This window comes from Bufo gargarizans, chromosome 4 (assembly GCF_014858855.1).
Source record: "Bufo gargarizans isolate SCDJY-AF-19 chromosome 4, ASM1485885v1, whole genome shotgun sequence".
NCBI lineage: Eukaryota > Metazoa > Chordata > Amphibia > Anura > Bufonidae > Bufo > Bufo gargarizans.
In genome coordinates this window covers 404,792,401-404,818,178 of record NC_058083.1, presented here as the reverse complement: position 1 = coordinate 404,818,178, position 25,778 = coordinate 404,792,401, and the positions used below count along the sequence as shown (strand labels likewise).

Below are 25,778 nucleotides of genomic sequence, written 5' to 3'. Positions count from 1 at the left end.
CTGCCTCTGTCCTAATTCCAGTAATATTGGAACCTCCCCTTTGATTTTTTACTATCATAGATAATAATCTGCTTGGCTTTCCGGACTCACTAAAACTCCTCAACCCTGAAAAAAACATTTTGTTTTGTGCTTTTTTATATAAATTTTGTTTATATTCCTCCTGTGCCTTTTTAAGTTCGAGTTGTTTTTCTATAGTATTTACAAAGATAATCTCATTCGTTATCCGGTTGAGCCTCCCTTCTATTTCTTTTTGGGTTTGGGCGAAAAGATTTTTCTGTTTCCTGATTTCATGAGAATATATACCCCGGAGGTGTGCCTTAAGCGAGTCCCAAACCATATGAATATGTGTTGAATTAACATTATCCCTCCAAAAGAGTTTTATTTCTTCATTAATCTTATCTAAATCCCTTATCAATGTCATCCAATGGGGGTTAAGTTTAAAAATTCTATTTTGGTTTGGTTTCTTAGGGCTATCCAGTATTACCATGACCGGGCTATGGTCAGAGATGCCATGACATTCATAATTCATTTTTTTAACCCTATTAATAAGCCCGGGGCTGGCGAGAGCCAGATCAACTCGAGACATGGACCTATATGTGTTACTAAAGCAAGAAAATACCTGCTTATTTCCGTAAAGGGATCGCCAGATATCGACCAGTGCCATCTCCGTACTAATTCTGGATAGCACTGTACTTGATCCCAGATTTGATTCATAGTTAGTTATGGTCGAAGTCCTATCTTTCTTAGTGTCCATGACCGAGTTGAAATCACCCATCACCAGCACCGGGCACTCCTCTCGTGCTGTAATATATGCCATCAATTTACATAATACAGTAGTAGTAAAGGGGGGCGGAATATATATAAACGCTAAGATTATCCTTTGCCCCTGCCAATGGCAGTGCAAAAAGATGTACCGGCCCTCTTGATCAATTAGCTGTTCTATTGGGTCATAGTCTACCTGTCTATGAACATACACACTGATTCCCCTGGAGTATATAGAGTGGCAGGAATGGTATTCGTGAGAGGCCCATCTCCTTCCGCCCAGTGCCGCTATTTTATCACCTGTAAGGTGTGTTTCTAACAGGGCCACTATTGCTGGTAAATGTCTAGAGACCAAATCGAACACTGCGCACCTCTTAATTTTATCCGCAAAGCCGCGGATATTCCATGTCAATATGCTAGACATTTTAAGGAATATGGCAACACTGAGCGGGAGAACAGGGGAGCCACCAGCGACATATCCTCAACACCACGACAGACCCCCGCGGAAAGAAATCCCCTCCCCCAACCCCCAAAAACCCCAATCCCATTCTGACCTGCGAGTCGCAGAACGCGGCTCATAGATCTCTAACTGTAGACTATAGACTATCCCCCCCCCCCCCCACCGCCGACCACCCCAGCTCTCCCCCACCACGACCATAGGCGAGTTATTTAATGCCCTGAGAGTCCATCCAATCGACGGCGTCGCTTGGGTTGGAGAAAAATTGTACGGTTTCTTTATAGATGATCCGTAGTTTCGCAGGGTACATCATGGAGTATTTTAGTTGGGCTTGTATCAGTCTCTTTTTAACATCCTTATATTCTCTTCTTTTATCTTGCGTAGTTTTCGAAAAGTCCGGGTATATCTCTATATTAGTATCATTATATTTCACCGTTTGCGCTTCTCTCTTCCACTTAAGGATATTATCCCGATCCCTTGAGGAGGTCATTTTAATTAACAAAGGCCTTGGTGCTAGCCCTGGTAGGGGTTTTCTTGTTGGAATACGGTGTGCTCTCTCCACTATGGATCCTAGAGCTGCTCCTGAGGCTGCTATATTATCTAACAGCCATTTTTGTATGAAACCTATAGGGTCGTCTTTTTCTACTCCTTCTGGAAAACCCACTAATTTGAGATTGTCTCTCCGTGATCTGTCCTCCAAGTCGGCCATTTTTTCCTTCAGTGCCTTATTATCATTCTCTACAGTTGCCATCCTTTTTTTAATCTGGCTGGATTCCTTTTGCAGCTCTATGGTCAAGGTTCCGTACTCTTTAACGTGCTGCCTCATTTTATTTAGATCGTCCCGGATTACTGCAATATCGGTCTGCACTGCTGCCACCGTTGTCGTCAGGGTATTAAGTGATTGGTTAGTTGTTTTAACTGCTTCCAATATACCTGCTAATTTATGATCAATATTACTCATCTGGTTCTCTACTACTGCTGCCTGGTTATCTCCCACCCTATTTGAAGGGTTTTCATTCTCTTCATAGTCCCCCATCTGTAATGTTTGTTTCTGATTACCCCTTGTCTTAGATAGTGGAGGTGGGGATTTAAGATATTTTTCAAGCTGCGTCCTTCCAGCGCCCCCTTTGGGTGAAGAGGATCCAATGGACTTTCTGTTTTGCAATTTTGGAGCCATTGTGTATATTCCCCCCCCCCTCCTCCAGCAGCAGAGCAGGGGCTATGATGGTATATACTGATGTAGCTGATATACAGCTAGTATTATAGCGAATGTATATAGCAGGTATGTATAGCAGTTTTTGCCGCAAAGCGGTGCGATGTCCAGCGGAAAAACGGGTGCTGTAGTGATTTACACTAATATGGCTGGTTTAAAGCTGATATATATAGCAGGTGTATAAGGCTGATGTAAGGCCAAACAGGAGAAACTGTTTTTTTTTTGTTTTTTTTTAAACTTAACAATTGTCACAGCCACCCCACAAATAGGTCGGAGAGGCAACTGGCCTGCTGGCGTATGAAGCGGCGTATAGTGGAGTATTAAAAGGGGATGTCAGCCCCCCTCTCTTCAGGGCCACACACCAGCAGGGCAGATGGAGTCCGGGAGTGGTCGACTTTAAGCCCTTTCAGATAGTGCCAAACAGGTGAAAAACCAAGCAGGCAACAGTGTAGTACCCACTAGGGGTCATTTACTCACGACTCCAAATCTTCGGACACCGCATGTAACCTCCGGTTTGAAACAGTCCGGGACGGGCACAGAAGGGCAGCCTGAGACAGTTAGGACCCCCAGGTAAGGACCAGGTAAGGACCCCGGACAAACGGCCTCCTAAGTCGACTCAGCAGAGAGGGCTTCACAGCTTCACCCACAACAGATGTTAAACTTACCGGCCTATAGTTTCCAGGCTCTGTTTTTGGACCCTTTTTTAATATTTGCACCACATTTGCCATGCGCCAATCCTGTGGGACATTCCCTGTCAGTATAGAATCTGCAAATATCAGAAATAAGGGTCTGGCTATGACATTACTTAATTCCGTTAGGATACGGGGGTGTATGCCATCCGGTCCTGGCGCTTTGTCTATTTTAATCTTTTTAAGTCGCTGTTGCACTTCTTCCTGGGTCAGACAGGACACTTTTAATGGGGAATTTATTTCAACATTCGGCATGTCATCTGACGGTTTATTTTCCTCAGTGAATACATTGGAGAAAAAAATATTTAACAGCTTTGCTTTCTCCTCGTCGCTCTCTGCGACTCCCCCCTCATTACTCTTTAACGGGCCGACACCTTCAGATTTATACCTTTTAACATTTATATAATTGAAGAACATTTTAGGGTTAGTTTTACTCTCTTTGGCAATTAATCTCGCAGTCTCTAGTTTGGCCGCTTTTATTTGTTTTTTACATGTTCTATTTTTTTCCTTATAGTTTTTCAGTGCTTCTGTGCTCCCTTCCTGTTTCAGTGAATGATATGCTTTCTTTTTGTCATTTATTGCTTTCTTTGCAGTTCTGTTTATCCACTTTGGTTTCTTTTTGTTCCTTAACCTTTTATTGCTATACGGTATGTACCTCTCACAATGAGATTTTAGGATGCTTTTAAAGATATCCCATTTTGTGGCTGTATTTTTATTTGTGAGGACTTTATCCCATTTAGTTAGGCCTATGGCCTCTCTTAGTTGGCTAAATTTAGCTTTTTTGAAGTTTGGTATTTTTGTTCCTCCCTGTAGAAACGCTCTCTTGAATGATAATTGGAAGGTTATTACTTTGTGGTCACTATTTCCCAGGTGTCCCCCAACCTGCACGTCTGTTGTTCTGTCAGGCCTATTGGTTAATACTAAGTCCAGTATGGCCCTCCCTCTAGTCGGGTCCTGAACCAGTTGGGAGAGGTAATTGTCTTTGGTTATTGCCAAGAACCTGTTTCCTTTATGAGATATACAAGTTTCAGTTTCCCAGTCTATATCTGGGTAGTTGAAGTCCCCCATAATAACCACCTCATTATGATTTGCCGCCTCGTCTATCTGGTTTAGTAGTAGATTTTCTGTGGACTCTGGTATATTAGGTGGTTTATAGTAAACTCCTATTAGTAATTTATTATTGTTTTTAGCGCCATGTATCTCTACCCACAGTGACTCCACATGTTCATGTCCCTCACTGATATCTTCACAGAGTGTGGTCTTTAGACCGGACTTTACATAAAGGCAGACCCCTCCCCCTCTCCGGTTTTGACGATCCTTTCTAAGCAGACTGTAACCCTGTACATTAACTGCCCAGTCATAGCTATCATCCAGCCATGTCTCAGTTATTCCCACTATGTCATAGTCCTCCTCACACATCACTAATTCCAGTTCACCAGTTTTATTAGTCAGGCTTCTGGCATTAGTATACATACATTTGAGAGGTTTATGTATATTTTTTACTCTACACCTTTCCTTCTGAACTGTTCTAGTCCCTCCTTCCATTCCTCCCCCAGTCTCACTACCTTGCCCCCAGTCTCTATCTGCACTATCTTCCCATTCTATAACATAATTACCCTCCCCCCAGTCCCTAGTTTAAACACTCCTCCAACATTCTAGCAATCTTCTTCCCCAACACAGCTGCCCCTTCCCCATTGAGGTGCAGCCCGTCGCTACGATAGAGCCTGTAGCCGATAGAGAAGTCGGCCCAGTTCTCCAGGAACCCAAACCCCTCCTTCCTACACCAGTTCTTGAGCCACTTGTTAATTTCCCTAATCTCCCGCTGCCTCTCTTGTGTGGCCCGTGATACAGGTAGTATTTCGGAAAATACTACCTTTGAGGTCCTTGCCCTCAGCTTTTGACCTAAATCCCTGAAATCATTTTTAAGGACCCTCCGCCTACCCCTAACTTTGTCATTGGTTCTGATATGGACCATGACCGCTGGATCTTCTCCAGCCCCTCCTAGTAATCTGTCAACCCGATCCGCGATGTGTCGAACTCTAGCGCCAGGAAGACAGCACACTGTTCGGCGATCAGGGTCTTTGTGACAGATTTCCCTATCTGTTCCTTTGCGGCAGAAAAGCTCCCAAATCAGTGCCAAAAAACTCAATGTGAACTGGCCCATAGGCTGTATTTACATCAGATTTATACCCCAGTTTAAGCATATACACATTATACATTACACAGTTGCCTCAGACAGCGTCATACAGTGGCATTCGTCACCATAGGCTTCCATTGTAAAAAAATAAATAAAAATACAGATCTGTTTATCATATATGTTTTTACTGGACTATGCAGGATGGAGAAGGGTAGTATACTAGGCATTTGCATCCTTGTATCCACATGTACATTGTCTGTTACATGTGGGACAAAAATGTGATGTGAACTTCCAGCGCATTGTACAGTTGTTGAAAAACCATACTCGCCTGCTCCACGCCGGTCTGCTCTGTGACCTTCCAGTCCCCATTTTGTAAACGTTTGGGTGGATGGGGGTCAGATGACTGGCCTCATAACGGTGTGTCCCCAAGCAGCACATAGGCGCCCAGGGGACTGGGGCATGAGATGGTTAGGGGGCCTAGAGGGCTGGGGGCATCAGATGAGTAGGGGCTCCAGGGGACTGGGGCATCAGATGGATAGGGGGCCTAGAGGGCTGGGGGCATCAGATGAGTAGAGGACCAAGAGAACTTGGGGTATCAGGAGCCCACAGGACTTAGGGAGGGGGACAAAGGACAGCAGATGAATGCAGCTGGGGGTGGGGGCAGACAACATGAGATGCAGGACAGCTAGTGCTGGCAGGGATAAGCCTGGAATGTTTGGGCTCCTGGGAGTCACAGGCTCTTCTTTCTGCAGCACTTCCTGTCACTATTCAGTCTCCCCTCTCCCTCCTGTTATTGCCGACTACAGAGCAGTCTCTGTAGCAGAAGCTGGGCTGTACTAATAGGAGAGGGAGGGGAGACAGGATCTCCATGTAGCACACTGTACTAAGCCCTGACTGCACTATTAAGCAGCCAGTCTCCTTTTTTACAGGGAACCTGTCACCATTTGAAGCCCCCCTGATGCACCCCTAGAGTAGAAACTCCAAAAAAGTAACCCCATTTTAGACACTACGGGATAGGGTGGCAGGGCGGCAAGGTAGCAAGAAATAGCTTTTTTGGTACGTTTTTTAATTTTTAATTTACAACATTCATCTGACAGGTTAGATCATGTGGTAATTTTATAGAGCATGTTCTCACGGACGCGGCGATACCTAATATGTATACAATTTTTTTTTATTTATGTAAGTTTTACACAATGGTTTCATTTTTAAAACAAAAAAAAATGTTTTAGTGTCTCCATAGTCTATGAGCCATAGTTTTTTCAGTTTTTGGGTTATTATCTTAAGTAGGGTCTCATTTTTTGTGGAATGAGATGACGGATTTATTGGCACTATTTTGTGGTGCATATGACTTTTTGATCGCTTGCTATTACACTTTTTGTGACGTAAGATGACAAAAAATTGCTTTTTTCACACCATTTTAGGTCATGTGATATTTTTATAGAGCCGATCGATAAGGACGCGGCGATAACTAATATGTATATATTTTTTAAATTTATTTAAGTTTTACACAATGATTTCATTTTTGAAACAAAAAAAAAATCATGTTTTAGTGTTTCCATAGTCTAAGAGCCATAGTTTTTTCAGTTTTTGGGCGATTATCTTGGGTAGGGTATGATTTTTTGCGGTATGAGATGACGGTTTGATTGGTACTATTTTGGCGTACATGCAACTTTTTTGATCACTTTTATTACCTTTTTTGGGAAGTAAGGTGGGCAAAATTTCAATTTCCTCATAGTTTTTATTTTTTTATTCTTATGGCGTTCACTGTGCGGGGAAAGTAACATTACCGTTTTATAGATCAGGTCGTTACGGACGCGGCGATACCAAACATGTGTAGGGAATAAAAAATATATATATTTTTAATCAATGTTAAATGTGTTTTTGACCCAGACCCACTTGGTTCTTGAAGATCCAGTGGGTCTGATGTCTGTATAATACAGTAAAAGTACAGTACACTATATAGTGTACTGCACTGTATTTCATTCACACTTTGTCTGAACAGATCTATGCCTTTAGCACAGATCTGTTCAGCACCATGGACAGCAGGATGCCTGAGAAGGCGTCCTGTTGCCATGGGAAACTTCCCTGTCTGCTCAGTTGTGGCCATAACTTCGCAGACGGGGAAGGGTAAGGACGGGGGCTGTCTCGGGGCTCTCTCCCTTTCCATCGGGGGGCTGCAAAGGCACAGCAGCCCCCCGATGGGAGAGGGAGGGAGCACCCTCTTACTGTTAACTTTTTCCATACAGCGGTCCGTATGGACCGCTGTATGGAAAGGGTTAAACGACTGATATCGCATCACAGGTGTCAGCCGTTTATACCAGGGTGTCAGCAATGTGCTGACACCCTGGTATACCACTGGCCACCAACGATTATTCAAGGGGAGGCCTCCCGCACCGCCAGCACCGCCCACAACCCTCCCCTGCATCTCCCACCACCATGATATCATTCAGGGGTGCAGGGGGTGAGTAAAACTTTAATTTTACTCATTTTAAAGTTTGATCCCCGCGGTCAGAGACCGCAGAGATCAGAATCGGCAGAAAGCGCTGCAAACCGCAGGTCTGAATTGACCTGTGGTTTGCTGCAATCGCTGATACGGGGGGGTTCACATGACCCCCCCCGGCGTTGTGACAGGAGCCGGCATCCTGTTCAGATTAACCCCTGCAGCGCTGCAATCTTATTTTAAACTCATGACGTATCGGTACGTCATGGGTCCTTAAGGACTCGGGAAACATGCCGTATGTGTACGTCATGCGTCCCTAAGGGGTTAACAGTGATTTACACAATAACCTGCCCCCTTAACAGTGACCTCCACAGAGCTCAATTCTCTTAAAATGTGACCTCCATAACACCCCACCCACTTAACAGTGACCTCTACAGCACCCCGCCCCTTAACACTGACCTCCATAGTGGACCATCCCCTTAACTGTGACCACCACTGTTCCCTGCCCCCTTAACAGAGAACTTCACAGCATCCTGTCTCCTTAACAGTGACCTCCACAGCAGCCCGCCACTTTAACAGTGGCCTCTACAGCAATCTGCCCCTTACCACTGACATTCATAGCGGACCGTCCCCTTAATTGCGACCTCCACAGCAGCCTGCCCCTAGGGTGGCCAGAGGTCCAGTTTTAGGCAGGACAGTCGAGCTTTCAGACTCCCTGTCCTCCGTCCGGTGTTCTAAAGGACACAGGGATGTCCTTTTGAACAGCTCACTCTCAGACAGCAGCACTGTGCTGTCTGAGAGTGAGCTGCAGGGAGAAAGTCACCGTCCCTCCTACCCCTGCATCAGACAGAAGTTGATTTTTACTTTCATTTTTCAATCCCCTTCAGCTGTGGATTGAGAGAGGGTATGGCCTAACCGGGTCTGGGGCGTGGCTTAGCGGTTTTAAGTCCGTCTTTTCAGGGTGGCCTAAATGGCCACCCTACCTTTCCCCTGAACTGTGACCTCCACAGCACTACGCTCCCTTATTAGTGTCAGCCACAGCGCCCTGTCCCTTTAAAGCTGACCTGCAGCAGTGAAGAAAAATGGCTGTGTTGTTATGGAAACCTGCTGTAAAACCTTGCGTATGTGGAGACTAAGGACCTGCGAGCTTCTATTGGCTGATAAGGGAAATGTGACCGTGTGTTTGGCAGTTGGGATATGAAGAGAAAGACCTGCAGGCTTCTATTGGCTAATGTAGGTCATGTGATGTGCCATATTTGCATTTTTTGGGAATATCCCAGGAACGGTACATGCTAGATAGCTGGGAACCGGTCTAAAACCTTCCCAGACACCTGATGTACCTGTGTACCAAATTTCATGATTGTAAATGCGACGGTGCAGATTCCTTTAGCAGACATACACACACACACTCAGCTTTATATATTAGATTACTCTTGGGGGGTATTATCACTATTGGGGGCATTTTTACTAATGAAGGCAATCTGGGAGCACTATTATTATGGGGTACTATTATTTCTGACTGTCTAGTGTTTGTAGGCATGGGAGAGCGAGCACAGTTTTAGAAGTCACAGCAATATGTATACATTTGGGAGCTGATTTGCAGAATCTGTAACAGTCCCCCATGTGCCATATAGTAATGCTGGTGTCTCCTTACTCTTATGTGGCAGAGGGGGCTACACACAACTGACCAAAGTTGTCTGCTCATGATGGTCTGGACCAAATGGGGAAGAAAAGAGAAACAACTAAAATCCATGAAGCAGCCACCTGTAAGTCATTGCATCTGCCCCTGACTGCTTCTTTTAAATGTGTTTTCATCTCTTGTAAGGGATCCCTCTCTCTCTTAGGGCAGCGATGACATATTTCCACGGAAACAGCAGGTTTCAAAGTCCAAACGGTGCTTTATTTGGTCAGCTCAGCAATACAGGTCATCATCCCAGTTATAGCTTCACTGGTGAGGTGAGGTTCCAGCACCAGCCCAACATAACATGAAACAAAAGAAATACCTGCCTGTCTAGGTTTTACTTAATACAACAGATGATTCCTCTTTCACCTACTGCATCCTGTTCACATCAGGGGAGATCAGGCATCTTTCCCCTTTCAGTCTTCAGACTGACATTCTGAGATCTATTTTATTCCCCACTAATGATCCCAGCACCTTAGACCTGGACACCCTCAGGCTATGGAGAATATCTGTAGTGGAAGGATGTGGACTTGGAGGTCCCACTGCTAATCCTACCTCTCAGTCCAAATAAAATCCAGCCCATGAAATTTAACAAAACAGCTCCAGCAAACTATCTCTGCAGGTACAGCTTCCTGGATTTCATCTAGCTCACCCAGCTGAGGAAACTGGGTGAGATATATACACCTTCCACAACTTTACCATACACATTGCTACACTCTTCATTACAAAGTAATGTTACTTTAAATTGATTTGGAGGGGGTGCAATTTGCCTGCTCTGCCTAGGATGCCCCGAAATACCTGGTCCTGGCCCTGTCCCGAGGACTCAGATACAGTAGAAATCAGGACATGAGGCAGCCTTTGCAGGGCAGCAGCTGAAATCTGCTGGATCTGGGACTGTTGGGAGGCTTGGTAGCATATAGGCATTAATTACATTATCTATTGATCTATAGAATAAGCTGTGTACTGAAGCTATTTCATTACTTGATTACTTTTTTGAAGCAATTTTGGTTAAACCATGATTTATGGCTACTGAAATTATACTGACACCTACAGTACAAAACACAGGACAGCATTCCTCTTCAGAGTGTAAGAGGTAGAAGGCTGCAACAGCATGAGTACTGCCTCTTGTATGCCTGCCCTCTTTCTCGTCGGATCATCCTCCTTGCTTATTAACAGAAGTTGAGGAGATAAAGCAACCTGTTCCCAGCAGCCCTAGATCACATCACAATGGAGACTGAATTTAAATTTATGGAAGAATTTAAAAAAGTGATTGAAGCATCCAAGAACATTCCAAAGGAAGATTTGCTTTTCACATACAATGGAGTGATATATCCAACATCAATTTGTGATGTCGATACATTTAAAACTATGGAAACATTTGAAGCACGTGAAGATGATTTGATGATGGTGGCATATCCCAAATGTGGTAAGTTCTAAGCAGAGTTGCAGGCTCCATGAGATCACTATGTACCTTGTAGTAGAGGAAATGATAATGTTTATTATATTACCTCAGTTAGTTTGACCATTTTGTTATCTTTTCAGTCTTTTATAGTGTGTACACAGTATGTGTAACACGCCAGACTGGTGTTACCACTTCTGCATCTTGCTACTGTCTTTATTGGTCTAACCTCATGTCATCTTATGCATTTATTCCAGATCCTATAAACTTTGCATTTCTAATGTGATGTAAGTGTTCATATGTAATGTGCCTGTTTCACCAGAAGGTGGCAGCAAACACAGCAGAGCTATATTTTGTTTTCTTTTATTTATTAAGAAACAAGAACATTTAAACAAATACATGTTAATCAATAGCATCATTAATTCTTGTCCCTATTTTTTGTTCTCCATTCCCTACTCATTCAACCTAACCGTGCCCTCCCTCCCCTTGAGATGCGTCTCCAATCCCTCCAGAAAAGAGGAAAAAAATAATTGTGTATATATATATATATATATATATATATATATATACACAGTTGCAAGAAAAAAGTATGTGAACCCTTTGGAATGATATGGATTTCTGCACAAATTGGTCATAAAATGTGATCTGATCTTCATCTAATTCACTTAAATATGATAATCCTGTAGACGTACTGTTCAGACATATGTTTAACTGCCTATCTAAAGTACGTTAAAAACACTTTATTGAATAATGTTAAAATTAAATCTCCACACAAATAGGCTTGATAGGGTGAATAGGAATGTGTCAGACTATTTATACGCTGATTCCTAATAACACCCTACCACAAGAACTCCTTTATATTTAGGAGTAAGTAATTAATGGTATAAATCCTCTAATGATCCTAAAAGGATATTGCTCACACTGCACATTACGGGGCTGTGGACCCTTTAGTCAGTGCTGTATAGGATCCCACACTTGGATGGTAGATCCCTAATAAGTTGAATATCATAGGGACTCCTTTATGTTTAGGAGTATATGAAATGGTGGAACAAATCCTGCGATGATCCTAAATTGATACCAATAGCACTATATATACGGGGCTGTAGACCCTTTAGTAAGTGTTGTATAGGATCACACCCTTAGAGGCTCAAATCACTATCAGGCTCAAATATAGAGGCGAGAGTGAGTCTGCATGTGTGTTCTACACTGCAGTCCAATGATCTTCATCTAAGTCACAACAACAGACAATCACAGTCTGCTTAAACTAATAACACACAAAAAATTAAATGTTACCATGTTTTTATTGAACACACCATGTAAACATTCACAGTGCAGGTGGAAAAAGTATGTGAACCCTTAGATTTAATAACTGGTTGAACCTCCTTTTGGCAGCAATAACTTCAACCAAACGTTTCCTGTATAGAGATGTCACGAACATAAAATTTTCCGTTTGCAAACGGCGAAAGCGAATTTCTACAAATGTTTGCCTGCACACCCAGTAGTCAAGGGGTTCATCGCTCCTCAGAGTGTTGATATCTGCAGTTAAGGCGAGGTAGTCTGCCACCTGTCGGTCGAGTCGTTCTCTAAGGCTGGATCCCGAAGGGCTGTGGCGATGTGTAGGACTAAAAAAAGCTCTGCATGTCCTCCATCAACAACACATCTGTAAAGCGTCCTGTCCTTGCCGCTGTGGTCGTGGTAGGAGGAGGATTACTTTGACCTCTTCCCCAGTTAGATTCCCGTTGTGCTGTGACATCCCCCTTATAAGCTGTGTAAAGCATATTTTTTAGTTTGGTTTTGAACTGCTGCATCCTTTCTGACTTCTTGTAATTTGGTAACATTTCCGCCACTTTCTGCTTATACCGGGGGTCTAGTAGCGTGGCCACCCAGTACAGGTCGTTCTCCTTCATCCTTTTTATACGAGGGTCCCTCAACAGACATGACAGCATGAAAGACCCCATTTGCACAAGGTTGGATGCCGAGCTACTCATTTCCCGTTCCTCCTCCTCACTGATGTCATTGACGGTCTGTTCTTCCCCCCAGCCACGTACAAGACCACGGGTCCCAGATAGGTGACAACAACGAGCACCCTGGGATGCCTGCTGTGGTTGGTCTTCCTCCTCAAAGCCACATTCCTCCTCTGACTCCTCTTCCTCATACTCCTCTTGCAGCGTTGCCGCAGGTCCGGCAAGCGATGATGACAAGGCTGTTTCTGGTGGTGATGGTGACCACAACTCTTCCTCTTCCCGCTCATCTACAGCCTGATCCAGCACTCTTCGCAGGGCACGCTTCAGGAAGAAAAAAATGAGTTGAGGTCGCTGATGGTGCCTTCGGTGCGACTGACTAGGTTTGTCAGCTCCTCCAAAGGACGCATGAGCCTACAGGCATTGTGCATGAGCGTCCAGTAATGTGGCAAAAAAAATTCCCAGCTCCGCAGAGGCTGTCCTAGCACCCCAGTCATACAAATACTCATTGATGGCTTTTTCTTGTTGGAGCAGGCGGTCGAACATTAGGAGTGCTGAATTCCAACGTGTCGGGCTGTCGCAAATCAAGCGCCTCACTGGTATGTTGTTTCGGCGCTGAATGTCTGCAAAGTGCGCCATGGCCCTGTAGGAACGCCTGAAATGGCCACACACCTTCCTGGTCTGCTTGAGGACATCCTGTAAGCCTGGGTACTTAGACACAAAGCATTGTACGATGAGATTCAACACATGTGCCATGCACGGCACATGTGACAACTTGCCCAAATTCAATGCCGCCAACAAATTGCTTCCATTGTCACACACCACTTTGCCGATCTCCAGTTGGTGAGGGGTCAGCCACTGATCCACCTGTGCGTTCAGGGCAGACAGGAGTGCTGGTCCGGTGTGGCTCTCTGCTTTCAGGCAAGTCAACCCCAAGACAGCGTGACACTGTCGTATCCGGGATGTGGAATAGCCCCTGGGGAGCTTAGGGGATTCAGTTGATGTGCAGCCAGACACCGCAGCAGAAGAGGACTCAGCCGAGGAGGTTATGGAAGAGGAGGTGGCAGTAGGCCTGCCTGCAAGTCGTGGCGGTGTCACCAACTCCGCTGCAGAGCCACGCATTCCATGCTTGGCAGCCGTCAGCAGGTTGACCCAATGCGCAGTGTAGGTGATATACCTGCACTGACCGTGCTTTGCAGACCAGGGATCAGTGGTCAGATGGACCCTTGCCCCAACACTGTATGCCAGAGATGCCATGACTTCCTTTTTAATCACCGAGTAGAGGTTTGGGATTGCCTTATTAGAAAAAAATTTTTGTCCAGGTACCTTCCACTGTGGTGTCCCAATAGCGACAAATTTTTTGAAGGCCTCAGACTCCACCAGCTGGTATGGTAAAAGCTGGCGGGCTAAGAGTTCCGTCAAGCCAGCTGTCAGACGCCGGGCAAGGGGGTGACTCTGTGACATTGGCCTTTTATGCTCAAACATTTTCTTTACAGACACCTGACTGTGGGCAGATGAGATGGAACTGCTCAAGGTGAGAGGAGGAGTGGCAGGTGGTTGAGAGGGGGCAAGGAGGACAGCAGTGGTTGATGTGGCTGATGATGCTGGACCAGGAGGAGGATGGTGGCTTTGAGCTTGTGTGCTGCTTCTACTCGTCATCATGTGTTGATCCCATAAGCGTTTGTGATGTGCAATCATGTGCCTTCGCAAAGCAGTTGTACCTAGGTGGGTGTTGGATTTCCCACGACTCAGTTTCTTTTGGCACAGGTTGCAAATGGCATCGCTGTTGTCAGAGGCAGACACACAAAAAAAAAATGCCACACTGCTGAGCTTTGCAATGACGCCATTCTGGTGGTGGCAACAGCATGCGTTGATTGGCGTGCTGTCTGGCTGACCCCGGGTGCCGATACATGCTGTCTGACTGTGCCACTAGCTCCTTGCGACGACCTCCCCCTGCTTCCAACTCGTCTCATCCTTCTCTCTATCTCCCCTTCTGAAATTTCCTCCTCTTCTTCTTCTCTTCTAGCCAAAAACTGCAAAATCTTTTTATGCTTATGGCAGTTTACCTTGGATAGATCACTCAATATCCAGCACTCTGGTGTGAACGGGATTATTATAAATCACAAAAGAAATGCACCAAACGGATATGCCACTGACTATACTGGCTAGTCATAAATGCAGATATTAAAAGCTGAGACTTTTGCCAATATATTCCTGTCAGGAAGATATCGGAGCCCACATGCACCACGTCACGGCTCTCAGCATGGCAAGGGGTCCTACCACTACGCTACCTATGGTGTGAACAAGGTCTGAAGGTGATGTAATCCAGCTCACAGCCAAGCTTCCACACAACCGCCTAGCAGGACAACTAGTGCAATGTGAACAAAGCCAGACTGTAAGCCACACCCATATCAGACCATGTGATGGAGGCTACCAGGTGCAAAGAAGAGTGTTTAAATGCCAGGTAAAGGCACATACACTACATATAAAACAAGACAAAAACACAGAAATATAGTGGCAAATCTGGGGGAGCTGCTCAACCCCTAACACTGTAGCGTGTTTTTCATTGGGGGAGCAGTCCCACCGCATGTGGACCGCAGCAAACGACTATCCCCAGCAAAAAATATTTTGCATACGGTGGAGGATGTCGGCGCGGTCCACATGCACCACAAAGGCATCCTACACAAAACGGAGCATTGTGCGGATGAAAATATAATCATAAATCACAGAAGAAATGCACCAAACGGATATGCCACTGACTATACTGGCTAGTCATAAATGCAGATATTAAAAGCTGAGACTTTTGCCAATATATTCCTGTCAGGAAGATATCGGAGCACACATGCACCACGTCACGGCTCTCAGCATGGCAAGGGGTCCTACCACTACGCTACCTATGGTGTGAACAAGGTCTGAAGGTGATGTAATCCAGCTCACAGCCAAGCTTCCACACAACCGCCTAGCAGGATAACTAGTGCAATGTGAACAAAGCCAGACTGTAAGCCACACCCATATCAGACCATGTGATGGAGGCTACCAGGTGCAAAGGAGAGTGTTTGAATGCCAGGTAAAGGCACATACACTACATATAAAACAAGATAAAAACACAGAAATATAGTGGCAAATCTGGGGGAGCTGCTCAACCCCTAACACTGTAGCGTGTTTTTCATTGGGGGAGCAGTCCCACCGCATGTGGACCGCAGCAAACGACTATCCCCAGCAAAAAATATTTTGCATACGGTGGAGGATGTCGGCGCGGTCCACATGCACCACAAAGGCATCCTACACAAAACGGAGCATTGTGCGGATGAAAATATAATCATAAATCACAGAAGAAATGCACCAAACGGATATGCCACTGACTATACTGGCTAGTCATAAATGCAGATATTAAAAGCTGAGACTTTTGCCAATATATTCCTGTCAGGAAGATATCGGAGCCCACATGCACCACGTCACGGCTCTCAGCATGGCAAGGGGTCCTACCACTACGCTACCTATGGTGTGAACAAGGTCTGAAGGTGCATGTGGGCTCCGATATCTTCCTGACAGGAATATATTGGCAAAAGTCTCAGCTTTTAATATCTGCATTTATGACTAGCCAGTATAGTCAGTGGCATATCCGTTTGGTGCATTTCTTCTGTGATTTATGATTATATTTTCATCCGCACAATGCTCCGTTTTGTGTAGGATGCCTTTGTGGTGCATGTGGACCGCGCCGACATCCTCCACCGTATGCAAAATATTTTTTGCTGGGGATAGTCGTTTGCTGCGGTCCACATGCGGTGGGACTGCTCCCCCAATGAAAAACACGCTACAGTGTTAGGGGTTGAGCAGCTCCCCCAGATTTGCCACTATATTTCTGTGTTTTTGTGAACGGGATTATTACCCTAATTTTATGGGTGATAAAGTTATAAATTGAACCACAATAAACTTTTAGATTTGAACAAAAGCAAAAGATGTGTAAGAAATCCACCCACTGTGAATCACACCGTGGGCAGTTTGGCAACTCTCGTAGACCACATCTTTTAAGCCAAATCAGAATGATATAAACTCTATGTAAAATATTAAACTGAACCAGTGTGTGATTCGAATTGTGCAATACTAGTCTTAAATAACCAAATATATTTCCCCAGTCTTGTGTCATAACCATTGGACAGTCTATTCCCCAAGCTCTTTGACCCGGGGAAACAACCTTATTAAATAGTACCTTAAGTAACATTTTATATAATTGGGAAATCTTGCCCTTCTGGCCTAGACTCCAAAATCACAGCATTCTGAGGTGAAGAAGTGTATCTCTAAAAGTGAAGTTTCTTTTACACTAGAAAGTGCTGAACGTAACTGAAAGTAACTAAACCAACTTAAATTACCCATTTGTATTAAAGAGGAAAAAGGGAGTATCTCCCCATTCCTCACCACCTGTGAAACATAGAAAATATTACTTGCCAAAACTTATCCCTAGCTAATTCGTCCAAATCCTGTAAGTAGCAATTATGCTAGAGGGGTGCACAAAAGAGAACTCTTTATCCCCAACCATCTTCTAATAGTGGTCCAAGATTTAGAAAATAACTTGCCAGTCACTTGTTCAACATTAATTAATCGCCCAGATTCCAACAGAGTAAATATATTATCAAATGGGGATCGTTCCACCAGGGTCTTACAAAGAGTGCTTTTCTCCCATTCACAATATAACCATAACTGCCCAGCTATAAAATAGCCCTTGAAGTAGGGAAGATTCAATCCTCCCTGCTCCAGGGGCTTATAGAAATACTCCAGTTTTAGCCTCACTCGCTTTCTTCCCCAGAGTAGATTAATCATCCTCTTAATGAGCTTGAAAAACCGATCTTCGATCCATGTTGGGGAGTTCCTAAGAATATAAAACAGTTGGGGTAGAATCACCATCTTAACTAAATATATTCTGTCTGCTCTGGAAAGGGGTAATAGAAGCCAGATCGAGATTTTAGTTCTCAATTTCAATGTCAAAGGAATCAGGTTAAGCTAAATAAAATCCTCGATCCTAGGCGATATCATCATGCCCAGATATTCAAATGAATCAACATTTTTTAGCATCATCAAGGACCCCTCGCTCAGATACTCAAAATTATCCAATAGCATAAGAGTGGTCTTTGCCAAGTTGAAATATAAGCCAGAGACTTCCCCAAAAGAGTTAACTATACAAATAATTATTGGGAGAGTTATATTTCTACGATTTATAAAAAATACCACATCATCCGCATATAGAGAAATCCTATCCTCTACTCCTAATATTCCAAACCCTTCAACCCTTGTATGTTGCCTAACACTAAGTGCCAGGGGCTCAATATAAATATCAAACAATAAGGGGGAAAGTGGACAACGTTGATGAATACCTGTAGTTAACCTAAAACTTTTGGTCAAAATGCCATTAAGATTCAATCTGGTGATAGGGGATTTATACAGAAGCCTAACCATACTTATAAACCTTGTTCTAAATCCCATCCTTCCCAGCACCTTCCATAAGAATTTTTACTCCACCCTGTCGAACGCCTTAGAGGCGTCCAGTGACAGGATGGAGCGGGAACCCCCCCAGGAGACTATATGTTCCAAAATAAATCAATGAAGGTTATGATGAGTACTTTTGTTAAGAATAAACCCATTCTGATCGTGATGAATAATTGAGGAAATATCTCTGGAGAGCCTTGTAGCCAGCATCCTTGATATAAGCTTAACTTCTGTATTCAGAAGCGATATCGGTCTATATGACCCCATATCTAACGGATCTTTCCCCTTTTTCAATATTAATATAATTACGGCTTCTGTCATTGACTCGGGAAGACTACCATCCTTCACTGACTCAACAATTACCCTCAACAAACGCGGAAGAATAACCTCACCATACTTGCGATAAAGCTTGTATGGAAAGCCATCCAATCCAGGGGAGGAATTTCCCGAACAAGCCTTTATTGCAGCCTCTAACTCCTGAAGTTAAAAGTCTGCTTCAAGGGATTCCCTCTGAGATTCGGTAAGAACCGGCAAAGTAATGCAGTCCAAATAGGTGTCCATTATTTCATCGGGAATATTATCACTAGTTTGGTATATTTCCGAAAAATGTTTTAAGAAAGCGCCCTTTATTTTTTCCTGCTCTTCGGTAATTACTCCATCAGATAAATGAATACTGACTATTTCTTTTTTTTAATCCTGATTAGATATCGGCAGAGCTATATTTAGATAGAATGGAACCTTCCATTCTAACTCCCCTCTGGAGAGAGGTGGGCGAGTCCTACTTCCTGTAGGAAGGGTGGGGCATAAGTTCTAGTCAGTCTAGTTTACCCCCAGCTAGGGGAAGGGTGTGCAGGGGCACGTCTCTGCTGGACGTGCCCATGCCATCCAGAGCACCCTAAGCTCTACTGGCCATGGAGGCCAAAGCTTGAAGCCTCAGGAGCCAAGAGGAAAGTTCCCTGGCATAACCTAGAGTCAGACTACAAAGTGAAGTGCAGCATAGAGAAGAAGCTGAGTAATACAGCCAGCCTGTCATTACAGCAGAATCAGAGACAAACAGATATAGTACAGTGGATTTTGCATGCCATTTTCATGCTAAAGCCTCCTGGAACCAAGACAAAGCCTGTAAACCGTTCTGGAGAACGTATATGCAAAGTAAACCTGCCATCAAACTTCATCTCAAGGTCTGGACTCAAGTTATTCTTTTATCCCTCAATTATTCCCCCTATTTATTGCTTCGGAACCAAAGCCTGGGGTCCAGCGGTATCCAGGTCGGAGCACAGTGACACACATAAGAGACATTTTAGGCTGCAACATACCACTTGGCATTTACTACACCTGGGACGCACAATATATAGAGGGCCCTAGGGTAAGGCACCCGTTGCATATGCTCCTAACCAATTGAAAGGATTTTTATTTTTTTATTTGGACAAATCTTTCTATACACCCGAAAAGTTTTATAACTTTCTAATATACTTTATGTTTCAATTCTTCACCATCTACAAATGTTGTTAACATGTAGAGGCTGCAAACCTGAATATACAGTTGCAAGAAAAAGTATGTGAACCCTTTCGAATGATATGGATTTCTGCACAAATTGGTCATAAAATGTGATCTGATCTCCATCTAAGTCACAACAATAGACAATCACAGTCTGCTTAAACTAATAACACAGAAAGAATTAAATGTTACCATGTTTTTATTGAACACACCATGTAAACATTCACAGTGCAGGTGGAAAAAGTATGTGAACCCCTAGACTAATGACATCTCCAAGAGTTAATTGGAGTGAGGTGTCAGCCAACTGGCGTCCAATCAATGAGATGAGATTGGAGGTGTTGGTTACAGCTGCCCTGCCCTATAAAAACACACACCAGTTCTGGGTTTGCTTTTCACAAGAAGCATTGCCTGATGTGAATGATGTCTCGCACAAAAGAGCTCTCAGAAGACCTACGATTAAGAATTGTTGACTTGCATAAAGCTGGAAAGGGTTGAAAAAAATCTCCAAAAGCCTTGCTGTTCATCATTCCACGGTAAGACAAATTGTCTGTAAATGGAGAAGTTCAGCACTGCTGCGACTCTCCCTAGGAGTGGCCGTCCTGTAAAGATGACTGCAAGAGCACAGCGCAGACTGCTCAATGAGGTGAAGAAGAATCATAGAGTGTCAGCCAAAGACTTACAAAGGTCTCTGGCATATGCTAGCATCCCTGTTAGCGAATCTACGATACGTAAAACACTAAACAAGAATGGATTTCATGGGAGGATACCATAGAGGATACCACTGCTGTCCAAAATAACATTGCTGCACGTTTACAGTTTGCACAAGAGCACCTGGATGTTCCACAGCAGTACTGGCAAAATATTCTGTGGACAGATGAAACCAAAGTTGTGTTATTTGGAAGAAACACACAAGACTATGTGTGGAGAAAAAGAGGCACCGCACACCAACCTCAAAACCTCATCCCAACTGTGAGGTATGGTGGTGGGGGCATCATGGTTTTGGGCTGCTTTGCTGCGTCAGGGCCTGGACGGATTGCTATCATCGAAGGAAAAGTGAATTTCCTAGCTTATCAAGACATTTTGCAGGAAAAATTAAGGCCATCTGTCCACCACCTGAAGCTCAACAGAAGATGGGTGTTGCAACAGGACAACAACCCAAAGCATAGAAGTAAATCAACAACAGAATTGCTTAAATAGAAGAAAATGCGCCTTCTGGAGTGGCCCGGTCAGAGTCCTGACCTCAACCCGATTGAGATGCTGTGGCATGACCTCAAGAAAGCTATTCACACCAGACATCCCAAGAATATTGCTGAACTGAAACAGTTCTGTAAAGAGGAATGGTCAAGAATTACTCCTGACCGTTGTGCACACCTGATCTGCAACTACAGGAAACGTTTGGTTGAAGTTATTGCTGCCAAAGGAGGTTCAACCAGTTATTAAATCCAAGGGTTCACATACTTTTTCCACCTGCACTGTGAATGTTTACATGGTGTGTTCAATAAAAACATGGTAACATTTAACTCTTTGTGTGTTATTAATTTAAGCAGACTGTGATTGTCTATTGTCGTGACTTAGATGAAGATCAGATCACATTTTATGACCAATTTGTGCAGAAATCCATATCATTCCAAAGGGTTCACATACTTTTTCTTGCAACTGTATACCTACTTCTGCTGCCAGCTGATACGTGGATAGAATTGTATCCATTCTATAGAATTCTCTATGACCACGCTATCAGTGAGGATTTGTACACCTGTCCAGCTGCTGATGCTTTTACAGTATGCACACATGGCGTCTTTTGCCACAGGAAGTTTGGCATGGATTCCTGTTTAAAGCCGCAACAGGACCAAGAAAGTACATGTCCTTTCGTGGCTCAGTGTTCAGACAGACACTATTGGAAGCCGCAGGTGTCAGCAAAATTTAAAGTGAGAAACGGCAATGGTTTCTGCAGCCGAATATGAGGTGGATTTTGAAGAGGCAAAATCCATTAGTTTTTTTACTGCATGGAATGACAATTTACAGTAATTGTGTAAAGATAATCTGATATGTGTCATATAATTTATAGGATCCAATTGGACTTCTTCACTGTTACACCGCCTTTTACGAGCTGCTTACAACAAAGAATCATCGTCCATTTTTCCACTGCTTGAATTTAAAGCTCCTAATAAATTTGAGGTATGTGCAAGCTGAGATTTTTGGAGGAACAGTCCATGTAAATTTAATGAGGTTATGTCAGATTGTAATCTATAGAATTTTTTTTATTTTACTGTAGTGGTATACCATAATATAGGAAAGACAATAGTGCATGTGAAGTATACAGTGCTGAAGGCAGTGTCTTTACAAACTGTAAGAATCTGGTCGTGTGAAGAGGTGGTGGAGGTGAAAAATAACATTTGTAATTAGAGATGAGCGAATTGAAGTTGACAAAGTGGAATTTGATTTGTCCCTAAGTCAAAGCTCCTCGCGCTTCGTGGTAACGAATCGTATGTTTTCTAAAATGGCTGCTGCTCGTTAGAAAGAGGAAGTAAGAAGCCCAGGAACGAGGGATCACCCATGATGCCATGCAGATAGTGAATCAGCAGATAGCCACCCCCTGTAATGTCACAGCCCTATAAAAAGTATCCCCCAGTCTCGACCATTTTCCAGTGTACTTAGTGCAGGGAGAGATGTTACAGGCACTATGGACAGTGTTTATAAAAGCCTTTATTCACCAAATATTACTATTGAGCAGTTCAAGGACAGATTGATGGTGTAGGGCAGGGCCAGCAAACTGGGCAATTGCCCATGGCCCTGATCCTCCCAGGGGCCCCCTGCTTCAGTCTCGGCAGATCGTATAAGAGTCGAGATTCCAGAATGGGGAATTTCCCGGCTTATGAGTCCCTGCTCTGACTCCATGAACGGGGTATTCCCAACCATGGTCACTATGATTGGGGACACCTTGTGTATATAAGTCTAGTTTAGACTTTATTTTTTAAATGTTTCTGTGGGGATTCGAACTATCAACCCACTACATTACAGGTAAGAACCTTAACCACTGGGCTATATAGCTCAATGCTAAGTCACTACTGAAACTTCTATGAGGATTTTCAGTAATGATTTAGCATTGAGCTCTATATCCCAGTGGTTAAGGTTCTTGTCTTTAACCCCTTCAGGACCCTGTCATTTTTCATCTTAAGGACCAGGGCATTTTTTGCAAATCTGACATGCGTAAATTTATGTGGTGATAACTTTAAAATGTGTTTACATATCCAAGCCATTCTGAGGTTGTTTTCTCGTCACATATTGTACTTCATGATAGTGGTAAATCTGAGTCAAAATATTTCATGTTTATTTGTAAAAAAATACCAAATAAAAAAAGACATTGTAATTTTCAAAACTTCTATTTCTCTTCCTTTAAAACAGATAAAGACACCACCTAAAATAGTTATTACTTTACATTTCCCATATGTCTACTTCATGTTTGGATCATTTTGTAAATGACATTTTCTTTCTTTGGGACGTTAGAAGGCTTAGAAGTTTACAAGCAAATCTTACATTTTTTAAAACCCAATATTTAAGCGCCATTTCATGTTTGAAGTCACTTTGTGGGGTTTACATAATAGAAACCAGCCATAAATGGCCCCGTTTTAGAAACTACACCCCTCAAGGTATTAAAAACTGATTTTACAAGCTTTGTTAACCCTTTAGGTGTTCCACAAGAATTAAAGAAAAATGTAAGGTAGATGAAATTTCAGAATTTCACTTTTTTGTAGATTTTAATCCATTTTTTTTTCAGTAACAAAGCAAGGGTTAACAGCCAAACCAAAATATTTATTGCCCTGATTCTGTAGTTTACAGAAACACCCCATACGTGGTCATAAACTGCTGTATGGGCACACGGCAGGGCGCAGAAGAAAAGGAGCGCCATTTGGTTTTTGGAAGGCTAATTTCAATGGGATAATTTTAAGCTGCCATATTACATTTGAAGACTCCCTGATGCACCCCTAGAGTAGAAGCTCCCAAAAAGTGACCCCATTTTGGAAAATACACCCCTCAAGGTATTTAAAACTGATTTTACAAACTTTGTTAACCCTTTATGTGTTTCACAAGAATTCAAATGTAGATGAAATTTCAGAATTTCACTTTTTTGGCAGATTTTCCATTTTAAACAATTTTTTTCTGCTAACAAAGCAAGGGTTAACAGCCAAACAAAACTCAATATTTATTACTGTGTAGTTTACAGAAACACCTCATATTTGGTCGTAAACTGCTGTACGGGCATGTGGCAGGGCACAGAAGGAAAGGAACACCATATGGTTTTTGGAAGGCAGATTTTACTGGGATAATTTTAAGTTGCCATGTCACATTTGACTCCAAAAAAGTGACCCCATTTTGGAAACTATTTTAGGTTACATATGATTTTTGGTTGCTCTATATTACACTTTTTGTGAGGCAAGATAACACTGAGGAAGGGGTCAGGTTATACCCCGAAACGCCTCTGGTGATTCAACGTTACCCGCCTGTTCAGACATTAAAGGATAACATATACCAACTGGTTAGTAAGCACTTCCATTAAACTATACCAGCCCACAGATCCATAGCAACCTCCCCGGTATATACAGCCAGCGCGTGCTGACCGCATGGACGCCGAGCCTCTACACCACGTGGGACGCCGGGTACAAACAACATCACGTGGTTTGTCGAGACCACAATATCACGTGAAGCGCCGAACCTGCCGTGAACGCCGAGAGAAGAAGACGCACGGAGAACAGGAGTGAGTGAACTCACGGGAAGACTCTAGAAAGGTAATTGCCTGCTATATAACTTGGCTTTTCTATTGTGTGTCACAGCAACTGCATCACTTGGATCATTTATTTTTGATTATTAGTTGATATAGCAGCTGCTATAGTTTGAATAGTCCAGGGGGAAGACAGGAATTAAATAAAATGGGTTGGAGAGGGGAACTTAATCACTTAGAGATAATGGAATCGGGTACACTAGACAAAAATATTACAGGAAATAGAATTATGAATTTAATGGATCACATATGGGGGCAGATTAAAAACTTATTGGGGATAAAATGTTTTCTCCAATATACACCTATTTGGAAAAATTTAAATTTGAAGGAACTGCAAACGATTAGGAGTTATATTGATTGGGAAAAAAAGGGGATAAAATATTTAGCTCAAGTATTTGAAGATGATAAATTGAAGGATTTTAATACACTTCCTAGGGAGTTTGGGATCACCCAAAAGGATATTTACAAATACCTCCAGTTCAGGAACGCTTTGAGGACAGTGGTAAAACTAGATAAATATAGAAAGGAACAATCAGACAGAATATATAAATTCACTAACGGAGGAGAAAAGAGGTACAAAAAAAAAAAGATATGGGATATTGATGGAAGGAAAGAAAGAATGGATTACAATACTAGCTAAAAAAAAAAATGGGAAAAAGAACTTCAGCCTCTCTTTTCCGATGAGAAATGGAAAGATGCCCTTAGAAGTTATCCAACGGTGTCGGATAGGGGTTCACATAAAATATCACAGTTTTTTATAGTACATAGATTACATCGATCTCCTAAGATGCTAAAGAAAAGGGGTGTTAGAACTTCAGATAATTGCCCAAAATGTAGTGGAGGGAATGCAGATTTAATACATTGTTTTTGGAGATGTCCCAGACTTTTTAGATATTGGAAGGAGATAGCAGAGATTGTATTTGTATTCCTGGATGTTCAGGTGTTTGTATATTGGGAGCAACTGAACATTTGAAATTAAAGAAGGAAGTACGATTGGTTTTGGGTAAAGTACTATTTCAAGCTAGACTCCTTATACTTGGGAAATGGATAAAAGAAGATCCGCCCACAGTGGGACAGTGGCGTGAAGCAGTAGTTAACCTTATTAAAAATCAATGGGTTTCTGAGTGCTATACTAAAAATCCAGTAGGACTTGATGAGATTTGGAATAAATGGCCATATTAGGTTAAGGGTATTTTTTCCCTTTTTTTTTTTTCCCAGCTCCTCTCTCTCTCCTTCTTCTCAAGGGGTGGTGGGTGGGTATTCGGGTGATAATCAATAATATTT

At 43.0% G+C, this 25,778-nt stretch overlaps 1 protein-coding gene across 1 annotated transcript in view; it reads left to right on the top strand.

Annotated features, from left to right (window-relative positions):
- Window positions 1-10,606: 10,606 nt before the first annotated feature.
- LOC122935460 (sulfotransferase 6B1-like) overlaps window positions 10,607-25,778 on the top strand; it is an 80,508-nt gene continuing 65,336 nt past the window's right edge. The window contains exons 1-2 of the mRNA XM_044291225.1: window positions 10,607-10,805; window positions 21,783-21,892. Of these exons, the coding sequence (XP_044147160.1) occupies window positions 10,607-10,805; window positions 21,783-21,892 (309 nt within the window). The remainder of the gene's footprint in view (window positions 10,806-21,782; window positions 21,893-25,778) is intronic.